At 39.9% G+C, this 12185-nt stretch overlaps 1 protein-coding gene across 1 annotated transcript; it reads left to right on the top strand.

Moving 5' to 3' along the window:
• The first annotated feature begins 7828 nt into the window (after positions 1-7828).
• Positions 7829-10723, top strand: LOC129855032 (ladderlectin-like). Its single transcript, XM_055922280.1, has 6 exons — positions 7829-7919; positions 8343-8430; positions 8642-8757; positions 9171-9320; positions 10187-10301; positions 10470-10723. The coding sequence occupies exons 2-6, from the start codon at positions 8355-8357 to the stop codon at positions 10559-10561; spliced, it is 549 nt and encodes a 182-aa protein (XP_055778255.1). The 5' UTR covers positions 7829-7919; positions 8343-8354; the 3' UTR covers positions 10562-10723.
• Positions 10724-12185: the final 1462 nt, after the last annotated feature.

The following is a 12185-nucleotide window of genomic DNA, read 5'->3' as shown; positions in this document are numbered from 1 at the left end:
AAAAAATGTCTGCACCACATGTACAGTTGAAGTCGAAAGTTTTACATACACGTAGGTTGGAGTCATTAAAACTTGTTTTTCAACCACTCCACAAATGTCTTGTTAACAAACTATAGTTTTGGCAAGTCGGTTAGGGCATCTACGTTGTGCATGACACAAGTAATTTTTCCAGCAAATGTTTACAGACAGATTATTTCACGTATAATTCACTCTATCACAATTCCAGTGGGTCAGAAGTTTACATTCACTAAGTTGACTGTGCCTTTAAACAGCTTGGACAATTCCAGAAAATTATGTCATGACTCAAGAAGCTTCTGATAGGCTAATTGACATCATTTGAGTCAATTAGAGGTGTACCTGTGGATGTATTTCAAGGCCTACCTTCAAACTTAGTGCCTCTTTGCTTGACATCATGGGAAAATCAAAAGAAATCAGCCAAGACCTCAGAAAAAAAACTTGGATACCTCCACAAGTCTGGTTCATCCTTGGGAGCAATTTCCAAATTCCTGAAGGTACCACGTTCATCTGTACAAACAATAGTACGCAAGTATAAACACCACGCAACCGTCATTCCGCTCAGGAAGGAGACGCGTTCTGTCTCCTAGAGATGAACGTACTTTGGTGCGAAAAGTGCAAATCAATCCCAGAACAACAACAAAGGACCGTGTGAAGATGCTGGAGGAAACAGGAACAAATGTATCTATATCCACAGTAAAACGAGTCCGATATCAACCTAACCTCAAGGGCCGCTCAGCAAGGAAGAAGCCACTGCTCCAAAACTGCCATAAAAAAGTCAGACTACCGATGAAACAGTACGGATTTTCGGACGTTAGCCTGGCGTGGGTGGCTGGAATCTTTGGCAATATTTCAGGCTGTAGAATTGCATACCTTTTTCAGGATCTGAGGGCCCATGCCAAATCTTTTCAGCCTCCTGAGGTGGAAGAAGCACTTACGTGCCCTTTTCACCACTGTGCAGGTGTGTGTATACCATGTTAGGTCCTTAGTGATGTGGATGCCATGGCACTTGAAGCTCTCGACCCATTCAACTACAGCCCATGGATGAGGGCGAGCTCTTCCTTTCTCCTGTAGTCCACGATCAGCTCCTTGGTGTTACTGAAGTTGAGGGAGAGGTTGTTGTCCTGCAAGCACACTGCCAAGTCTCTGACCTCTCTATAGGCTGTCTCATCGCCATCGGTGATCAGGCTTACCCCCGTTGTGTCGTCATTAAACTTGATGGTGTTGGAGTCTTGCGTGGCCACGCTGTCGTGGGTGAACAGTGAGTATAGGAGGGGGCTGAGCATGGACAGTGGCGGTCAGTTTAAAACATGTTGGGATTACACACTGGGACAAGGGGATAATGAAAATGTCCGTGAAGACACTTGCCAGCTGGTATGTGCATGCCTTGAGAACAAGTACTGGTATTCAGTCTGGCCCGGCGTCCTTGCGATTGTTAGCCTGTTTTAAAGTTTTTCTCATAGAGAGTGAGACAGTCATTCGGGAACAAAAGGGTCTTTCAACAAGACTCAGTTTTCTATTCCTCGAACTGAGCATCAAAGCATTTACCTAATTTGGGAGTTCTGCATCCCTGGGCATCTCACTGCTGGTTTTCCATTTGTAATCCATTATCATCTGCAAGCCCTGTCACATACGACGAGCGTCAGAGCCAGTGTAATAGGATTCCACCTTCCTCTTTTATTGTCCTTTTGCATGTTTGATGCCTCCTCGGAGATCATAGCGGGTTTTCTTGTACGTGTCCATGTCCGTGTCCTGTTCCTTGTAAGCGGTAGCTTTAGCCCAGTGCAGATATTGCCTGCAATCCATGGTTTTTGGTTAGGATACGTTCGTATAGTCACTGTGGGAACGACGTCATCTATGCAGTTATTGATGAAGCCCGTGACTGATGTGGTAAACTCCTCAATGCTATCTAAAAAATCCCAGAACATATCCCTGTCTGTACCAGCAAAACAGTCTTGTAGCCTCACGTCTGCTTCATCGGACCACTTTCGTATTGAGCACATCACTTGTACTTCCTGTTTGAGCTTTCGTTTCTAAACAGAAAGCAGGCCTCCACCCAGTAGCCTGCCCTGAACTTAGTCACTGTCACTAGCTGGCTACCACCTGGTTACTCAACCCTGCACCTTAGAGGCTGCTGCCCTATGTACATTGACATGGAACACTGGTCACGTTAATAATGTTTACTCTACTGTTTTACTCATTTCATATGAACAGTATATACTGTATTCTCCTGTATTCTTGTCAATGCCACGTCCAAAAATGTACATATTTCTTAATTCCATTCTTTTACTTTTAGATTTGTGTGTATTGTTGTGAATTGTTAGATATTACTGCACTGTTGGAGTTAGGAACACAAGCATTTCTCTACACCCTCAATAACATCTACTAAATATGTGTGACCAATAACATTTGATTTGATTTGAGAGTTGTGGTCAGATTTGCTGAAGGGAGGCAGAGGGAAGGCCTTATACTGTATGTGTTTCTGTGGGTTGAATATAAGTGTTCAATAAAGTATTGTAGCTTTAAGCCAACAACATATCTTGTATACACTAAGTACAGTTTTACACAGGAAACCTTCAAGACATAGGTTGTATCCCAATGGCAGTATATTCCCTATGACCTATATAGTTCACTACTTTGACCAGAGCCCTATTGCTAGATAATTATGAGGTTTATGATGTTTTTTCACTTATTTTGCACTCCTGCCATCAAAGATATTCACGTCTAAACGCTACACTAGAAGAGGTCAGAGGTCAGGCCACTATAGGATCCCGATTGTAGAAGATGGATATGATAGAAGACTGGTCAGGGTATCAAGGGGTAGACTTTAGACCCTATGGTTGTGTCCCACATGGCACCCTATTCCAACCACTTCTTTTGAACAGGGCTCATAGGGCTCTGGTGAGAGGTTCCATTTGGGACATAGAATTCCATCTATTCCATCGTCCTGTTCTTCCTGCAATTCAGAAACTCACCTAGACGACCGGGTGTGGTGAGAGAGGCCTCACACGCACAAAGGCACGCTAGCAATTCCCCCTCTCCTCCCCTCTCTCCTCCTCTCACCCCCTCTTCTCCTCAAAAAGGAATGCTGTTGGTCCACCTGCATATCTACCCCCTAACACTTCAGCTTTAAGACACTGACCCATCACCTGTCCTCCTCCCTTCCCTTCCCCTCTCATCTCCTCTCCTCATCTCCCCCTTCTCTCTACTCCCCTGGTCCTGCAGCATATCTCCCTTCAGCACCTCAGCCTTAAGACATTGACCCTCCACCCCATCTGTACAATTACAGAATTCATAGAATCAGAATGACAGCCATTCCTGTTCTATTGCAGCCGTGCTGGCTGGACCGGACCGATAGCCTTACAGAAGTTGTTGTTACAGGGTGTAATGTTAGGAATGTCTCATTCATTGATTTTTATCAGAAGCCTGGACAATAAAAAATAATATATTTTTTTAAATAGCCATTACAAACAAATAATAAAGTTAAGTCACAATTTTCATAGAGCAAATGCAAAGTGCAAAATGTACCATAACCCTAATTTCATTTGAACCTTTTCTTCAACAATAAGTATTATAAAGAGGTGAATATGTATGTATTGCTCAGTTTACTACATTTTCGTTAAAACTAAAGTTTAATACACTTTTTAAAGAAGATTTCAAATTAAATCCCACTGCGAGATTATAATGAGGTTTACGTTAATTTTTGCTCTTTGCACAAAGCTTTTCACTACGATTATGTAAACAGCTAAACTCAATTCACTTGTGCAAAAAAAGGGAGGCTTGCGCTGCTGGTATATACACCGATCAAATACAGTGCTGTGAAAAAGTATTTGCCCCCTTCCTGATTTCTGATTTTTTTGCACATTTGTCACACTTAAATTTTTCAGATCATCAAACACATTTTTATATTACACAAAGGTAACCCAAGTAAACACAAAATGCCGTTTTTAAGTGGTAATTTTATTTATTAAGGGAAAAAAGCTATCCGAACCTTCATGGCCCTATGTGACAAAGTAATTGCCACCCCTTGTTAAATCATGAATTTACTGTGGTTAATCACATTTTTTGGAAAGCTGAGTTCAATTTCACTAGCCACACCCAGACCTGATTACTGCCAGATTTGTTGAATCAAGACATCCCTTAAATAGAACCTGTCTGACAAAGTGAAGTAGGCCAAAAGATCTCAAAAAGCAAGACATCATGCCACTATCCAGTGAAAATCAGGAACAGATGAGAAACAAAGTAATTGACTTCAATTAGTCTGGAAAGGGTTACAAAGCCATTTATAAAGCTTTGGGTCTCCAGCGAACCACAGTGAGAGCCATTATCCACAAATGGAGAAAATCTGGAACAGTGGTGAACCTTCCCAGGAGTGGCCGGCCTACCAAAATTACCCCAAGAGCGCAGCGATGACTCATCCAAGAGGTCACAAAAGAACCCACAACAACATCTAAAGAACTGCAGGCCTCACTTGCCTCAGTTAATGTCAGTGTTTATGACTCAACCATAAGAAAGAGACTGGGCAAAACTGGCATCCATGGCAGAGTTCCAAGGCGAAAACCACTGCTGACCAAAAATAACATAAACGCTCGTCTCACTTTTGGCAAAAAAACATCTTGATGATCCCCAAGACTTTTGGGAAAATATTATGTGGACTGACGAGACAAAAGTTGAACTTTTTGGAAGGTGTGTCCCGTTACATCTGGCGTAAAAGTAACACAGCATTTCAGAAAAAGAACATCATACCAACAGTCAAATATGTTGGTGGTAGTGTGATGGGCTGCTATGTTGCTTCAGGACCTGGACGACTTGCTGTGATTGGTTGAACCATGAATTCTGCGCTCTACCAAAAAATCCTGAAGGAGAATGTCCGGCCATCAGGACAATGATCCAAAACACACCAGCAAGTCCACCACTGAATGGCTTAAAACAAAATAAAGGTTTTGGAGTGGCCTAGTCAAAGTCCGGACTCGAATCTAATTGAGATGCTGTGGCGTGACCTAAAAAAGGCGGTTCATGCTCAGAAAACCCTCCAATGTGGCTGAATTGAAACAATTCGGATAGCTTTTTTCCCTTAATAAATAAAATCATCACTTAAAAACTGCATTTTGTGTTTACTCTGGTTATCTTTGTGTAATATTTAAGGTTGTTTGATCTGAAACATTTAAGTGTGACAAATGTGCAAAAAAATAACAAATCAGGAAGGGGCAAATACTTTTTCACAACACTGTATACTGCTTGGACTCCAATTAAGGTGTTTACATGTACTATCAATTTGAAAGATTCAACAAAAATCCAAGTGTTTTAATCAACTTATGCTTACTTCGATCATGACCTCATGATCATAAGGATGCCGATTTAAGATAAGCAGAGTAAGGCGTTTACATGACTAATGCAATAATCAGTTTAATTTTGAATTGTTAGTGTGCATGTAAACATACTCACTTAGAGACATGTAGATTATTCTATTTAATATAAAAATAAGGTAACAAACAGGAACAGAAGCCACTGTACTATATACTATGTGCAATGACATGGATAGCATCACAAATCCCTATGGGCCCTGGTCAAAAGTAGCGCTATATATATACTTATATATATATATATATATATATACAGCACCAGTCAAACGTTTGGACACACCTACTCATTCCAGGGTATTACTTTATTTTTACTATTTTCTACATTGTAGAATAACATTGAAGAGATCGAAACTATGAAATAACATATGGAATTATGTAGTAACCAAAAAAGTGTTAAACAAATCTAAATATATTTTATATTTGAGATTCTTCAAAGTAGCCATGCTTTGCCTTGATGACAGCTTTCCACATTCTTGGCATTCTCTCAACCAGCTTGATGAGGTAGTCACCTGGAATACATTTCAATTAACATGTGTTCCTTGTTATTTCATGGAATTTATTTCCTTCCTAATACATTTGAGAAAAACAGTTGTGTTGTGACATGGTAGGGTTGGTACAGTATATAGCTCTATTTGGTAAAAGACCAAGTCCATATTATGGCAAGAAATAGCTCAAATAAGCAAAGAGAAACGACAGTCCATCATTACTTTAAGACATGAAGGTCAGTCAATGCAGTCGCAAAAACCATCAAGCTCTATGATGAAAATGGCTCTCATGAGGATCGCTACAGGAAAGGAAGACCCAGAGTTACCTCTGCTGCAGAGGATAAGTTCATTAGATTTACCAGCTTCAGAAATCGGCAATTAACTGCGCGTCACACTGCAGCCCAAATAAATGCTTCACAGAGTTCATGTAACAGACATATCTCAACATCAACTGTTCAGAGGAGACTGTGAATCAGGCCTTCATGGTCGAATTGCTGCAAAGAAACCACTACTAAAGGACACCAATAAGAAGAAGAGACTTGCTTGGACAAAGAAACACGAGCAATGGACATTAGACCTTGGAAATCTGTCCTTTGGTCTGATGAGTTCAAATTTGAGATTTTTGGTTCCAATCACCGTGTTTTTATGAGACGAAGGGTAAGTGAATGGATGATCTTCGAATGTGTGATTCCCACTGTGAAGCATGGAGGAGGAAGTGTGATCGTGTGGGGGTGCTTTGCTTGTGACACTGTCAGTGATTTATTTAGAATTCAAGGCACACTTAAACAGCATGGCTACCACAGCATTCTGCAGCGATTCACCATCCTATCTGGTGTGCACTTAGTGGGACTATCATTTGTTTATAAACAGGACATATTACCCAAAATACCACTCCAGGCTGTGTAAGGGCTATTTGACCAAGAAGGAGAGTGATGGAGTGCCGCATCAGATGACCTGGCCTCCACAATCACCTGACCTCAACCCAATTGAGATGGTTTGGGATGAGTTGGAATGCAGAGTTAAGGAAAAGCAGCCAACAAGTGCTCAGCATATGTGGGAACTCCTTCAAGACTGTTGGAAAAACATTCCCGATGAAGCTGGTTGAGAGAATGCCAAGAGTGTGCAACACTTTCATCAAGGCAAAAGAGTGGCTACTTTGAGGAATCTCAAATATAACATTTATTTAGATTTGTTTAGCACTTTTTTTGGTTACTACATGATTCCATATGTGTTATTTCATAGTTTTAATGTCTTCACTATTATTCTACAATGTAGAAAATAGTACAAATATAGAAAAACCCTGGAATGAGTAGGTATGTCCAAACTTTTGACTGGTAGTGTATACAAAAATGATAGGGTGGTATTTCGGATACAGCCTTGGTAAGCCCCTGAGGGGTGGAGTGGCCCATCTCTGATGCAGTGACTTTGGGGTGAATACAGTTCATAATTAGCTAACAGACAGACAGCAGGGTTGGCAGCACATTCAAATTTAAGACAGATAATTCAAATTATTACAAAAAATTCCAGAGCTAGCTAGCTAGTTATACTGCAAAAAAAAGTCAACCTAAAGAAATCACAATGATGACAAAGGTTTTTCTGTTAATGATTTGCCTTCTGAATGTCATTGTGTTTCCAAGCCTACGTCCTCATCAGTGCAAATTAGGTAGAATTAAGTAGAATCTTCAGTCGGGCACCTGTGCTCAAGAGAATCTTCATAACAATATTGTAATGCAACGTGCAACCCATTCATTTCTTCCAAAACTTGTTAATTTTTGAATTATAAATACAAATGACTACCTTCAAATTGGTATGAACCCAACCCTGTCAAACAGGTAGCTATCGGACAGGTCCAGCATGTCTTGAGCTGGACAGACAGAATGCAAGGGTGTTAAAGGATGAGAGAGAGAAAAAGAGGGAGGGGTCTGACTGGACAGGCCCTTTAAAAACGAGAGTAGGGAGAGGTAGAACTCAACTCACAGGCAGGACAGAGAGAGAGATACCCAGTGAAGACCTCTGAAGATCTCCGAAGAAGTGAAGCTACAACGGAACATTTCAGGTGAGATTTCAACATCTGTTCATCTAATACTGTATCTGAATGCATGCCAAATGGCACCCTATTCCCTATATAGTGCACTACTTTTCACCAGGGCCCATAGAGCATATTTGACCCTGGTTAAAAGTACTGCACTTTATATGGAATAGGGTGCCATTTGGGGACATGGATATTCATATAGTGTGCTAGGCTAATCTTCTCTATGTGGTGGAACAGATGATACTTGGTATTCCTCAGCCCTACATTAGCTGAATCTGCTCTAATGTAATAGTACTGGAATATATCAGATAAGTGGAATGGCTGCGGGTACTCAAAGAGAGGTTTGGGAAACTTACCTACACTCTGAAGTACTCACTGACTTTGACTTGATGGCTTCTCTTTCACTGTCTGTCTTTGTGTGTGTCTCACTCGCTCTTTCTCTCCCAGGAGACTATCACCATGGCGATGTTGACCATTCTTCTGCTTCTCAGCGCTGCCTTTGCACTGGGTGATACCCTAACTCTGGACGAAGCAAGTAAGAGAGTTCACCTCACACTTTACATCATTATTTGTAATGTTGTAGCAGCGGGGTGGTGTGTGTGAGTGTTTGTGTGTGTGGAATGACTGATCTACAAATAATATTGAGTAGTTATTTATGATGCCAGGTGATTTGTAGATCAGTCAGTCTCGACCCACCTTGAAAGTTGGCTGCAATTTCTAACGTGCCCTTTGTCTTCTCCTTACAGATGCTATGGTGGCATCTTCAGCAGATAAAAAAAGCCCATGCCCCATAGGCTGGTTCCAGTTTAATTCACGCTGCTTCATGTTTGTTAAGACTGCAAGGACATGGCCTGAAGCAGAGGTAAAATGCTTACCCTCTTCTGTGAATTAAAGAAGTTCAATTGAAATCAACTTGCTTATTTGTTTTGATGTTACCTTAAAAGGGGATTTTGCCTTATTTTAACAGGCATCATATGCATGTTCAGTACGTAAAATACTGAACCCCCCATTTAAGTTATTGTCTAGTTAGAATTTTCTAGGCTTTGCAATATTTATTTAATGTGTGGAGTCAGAACTCCTGTATATTGGAACCCACAGGCCACGAGTTAAGACAGAGATAAACTAATATCTCGAAGAGCCTATTTCAAAGAACATTAGTTGTGATGGCCAATATTTAATTGTGAGAGTCCAGAACACACATTCTCACAAAGACAGGACAACTGACTAATACCTACAGTATGACATGTCTTTGTCCCTGTCTACGGCTTGCTCTAGCGCCACTGTATGTTCCTTGGAGCAAACCTGGCGTCTGTGCACAGCTCTGTGGAGTCCCAATTTCTACAGGCTGTGGTGTTGATCAAGACTGGCGATTTCCCTCTGACCTGGATTGGAGGATATGATGCTGTTCAGGCAAATGTGGAAAAGGTACCCAATTGTCATATTTGAGTAAAAGTTAAAATACCTTAATAGAAAAAAAATGTAGTTCAATCGGTAATATTCATTTGTCTTCTTCTAACACCTCTTGAGCTATCATATTACGTTACTAACTTGGGGTAATCCAAAAGTTACATTACTGATTACAATTTTGAACAGGTAACTAGTAATTGTAACAGAATTACATTTAGAAAGTAACCTACAGTACCTAACCCTGGGCATATGGCACTGAATCATACAGTATAATGGTTGTTAAAAGCAGAATTTTATATTCACACAGTGGTTACTTCCATTTAACAACGCTACATGGTTTTGTAACAGTAGGCATCAAGTTACTTTCCGAAATGTTGCATAAATGCTTGAAAGGGCTATTATTTTTACTGAACACCATTAAAGTTTACATATCTCCTAAATGGCTATTTGCTATGTTGCAGCAAGCTAAGGTGAGTCAGTCTGTACATGTCAATGCTGATTTATTGTTTGTTGCATTAACATTTCAAGAGCAGTAGATAATCCAAATAGTTCCCACTGAATCCTAAGGAGCTTTTATGCGAATTTAAAACGGTTATAGTTCAAAAAGTATAAATGATATCTAAAAGCAACAAACAAATTACTGCAAAAAACAACCACTCTTTTTCCCTTCAGATATCATTGCACGTGTAATAGAAGGGCGCATGATATACCACCATTTTTTAACATGCTGCTCAACGCTCCTCAGCTTGGCAACAAAATCAATAACAATGGTGGTGGGGTGGTCAGTGGTGCTGTTTCCCCCCACTGCGGATTCCATCTTTAAACGGTTGTGTTCTAGTTATATGTGATTTCTTTGATACTGAGACCTCAGTTCTTCTCCACAGGACAGGCTATGGTTCTGGAGTGACGGATCCAAATTTGATCACGAGAACTGGGCGAAAGACGAGCCCAATAACTATAAGGGTGCCAGAGAGCCATGTGTTCAGATGAACTTTGGAGGTACAGTAAGCCCACTATCATTCACTGATCCATTCATTAAATTAAATGTTATTCCTAGTAAGTATAACAAATAAATCTGACACACACACACACACTTTTTATTTGATTTTTTGTGTGTATATCTGAGTTGATTTGAGAGGTCATTTCTATTCTGTGTTTCCGCTTAAGATAAACATGCCTGGAATGATGAATTATGTGGAAGGAGATTTCCCTCTGTGTGCTCCATAAGGACCTGTTCAATCCATGGAACTATCAACTGAAACCAACAATTCTATTGCGTAGTGTCAGCATCCTAACTGAAAAATCTTTATAGTAAAATCAAATAGTTTATGAAGATTATTTGTTGCTGTAAAATGAAAGTTTAGTTACTTGTTGCAGACAGTTTATGTGGTTTGTTGTTAATAAAACAGGTGTACACATTATTTTCTCTCAGGAGTCATTATTAAACATGAATGATGGTTCCATAATTGTCAAATCCTTTGAGGTGTTTCGTTAAGATAGTCTAGGATCTGGGAGGCTGTTCAGCGGTCATTTAAATTCTTTGATATTTTTTCAATTATTCTTGGAGAATATAATTTATAAATGATTCTCTTGTATAACCCAAAAGGTTGTATTACTCCACAAACAACATGAATGTAAACAAACAATGTATATTGCTTTAAAATAAGTCAAACATGATCATGTGGTTGTCATAGACCGTCAGAGCGCTGTCTATGAATTTGAGAGGTGTTACGTTTCCCTACACCATCCATTCTCTCTATACCAGTAATGGGTCAGCCGTTTGGCTGTTCTTAGAATCACAGAATGTAGCTTTTTGTTTCCAAACTCTCACTGGGTATAGACATGTGTGAGTAGAATATGTGCTTGTTAGAGCCAAATATATTAGAGTTGTATGGAGTGGTGTCATACTCACAGTGTGACATGTTTATTCCCTCTGTTAACAGCTGTGTAGTATAATTACATCAACATGATCATGGTAATCAACACATTTAGGTTTGTTATTTGCTACTTTGTACTTGCTAAATGCTGAATGAGTGAGAATGTGAATACGATATAGTATAATATAATATTATAGCTTAGCACATCATGTTACATTACATTGTTAAACACAAAAACTGTTTCCAGTGACAAGTTGATGAGAAGACCAGTCAATAGTTATGTTGGGCAGCTGTACTTCAAAGAACATCTGCCAATTGAATATAGACTGAGTGGGACAGTAAGTTTAGTTCGGGGTATTCTACACAAAATGTAGGGTTACTTCTTTATTATGTACAAAACTTCACAATGTAATTTTACTTTAACATCATTATTGAAAGATTATTAATGAGATCCTATGTACGTTATATATCGTCATCAATAATGATGAAAGCCTATGTATAATTGTAGGCTTCATGGGACGCGAACCCTCATCAAATGACACTTGAAGATAACGTGCCAACCACTGGTCTACTAACCCATGTTTATGATAGACAGGAGACAGTACAGGCGGACAGTCTCAGGCGGGATGACATCACAATGGCTACTAGAACTCACCTGCAGCTCACCTCTGCTACATTCCCACCTCCAGGGGGCCCCCATTGATTTTGTTAGTCTCTCTCACTCAAGTATCATATTAACATAGCAAAATGTGTACAATTGCCGGAAATGTGCTTTAAAACTGCAAACATTTCTCTCCACCATATGGCAAAATGTGTACAATTGCAGGAAATGAAATGAGAAAATCTTATCTTCGCCCCATGGTAAACTGCTTGGAATTGCCACAAACTTTCTTTAAACCTGCAACATTTTCCTGTTGTCATTTTAAATTCCAATGAAACTGCTACGTTTCTGACCAAGTGCATCATTGAAACAATCTGTCAGTCCCCTCGCTACATTATTACATGT

The sequence above is a fragment of the Salvelinus fontinalis genome, chromosome 5 (assembly GCF_029448725.1).
Source record: "Salvelinus fontinalis isolate EN_2023a chromosome 5, ASM2944872v1, whole genome shotgun sequence".
Taxonomy (NCBI): Eukaryota; Metazoa; Chordata; class Actinopteri; order Salmoniformes; family Salmonidae; genus Salvelinus; species Salvelinus fontinalis.
Note: the sequence above shows the minus strand (reverse complement) of the source record. Positions and strands in the feature narration are given on the sequence as shown.

What these genes read in the sequence shown, in the direction of transcription:
- LOC129855032 (XM_055922280.1), top strand. Translation starts at nt 8,355, where the DNA reads ATGGCGATGTTGACCATTCTTCTGCTTCTCAGCGCTGCCTTTGCACTG. An exon ending in CCTAACTCTGGACGAAGCAA is followed by an intron (nt 8,431 to 8,641) that starts GTAAGAGAGTTC and finishes TTCTCCTTACAG; the next exon opens with ATGCTATGGTGGCATCTTCA. An exon ending in GGACATGGCCTGAAGCAGAG is followed by an intron (nt 8,758 to 9,170) that starts GTAAAATGCTTA and finishes GGCTTGCTCTAG; the next exon opens with CGCCACTGTATGTTCCTTGG.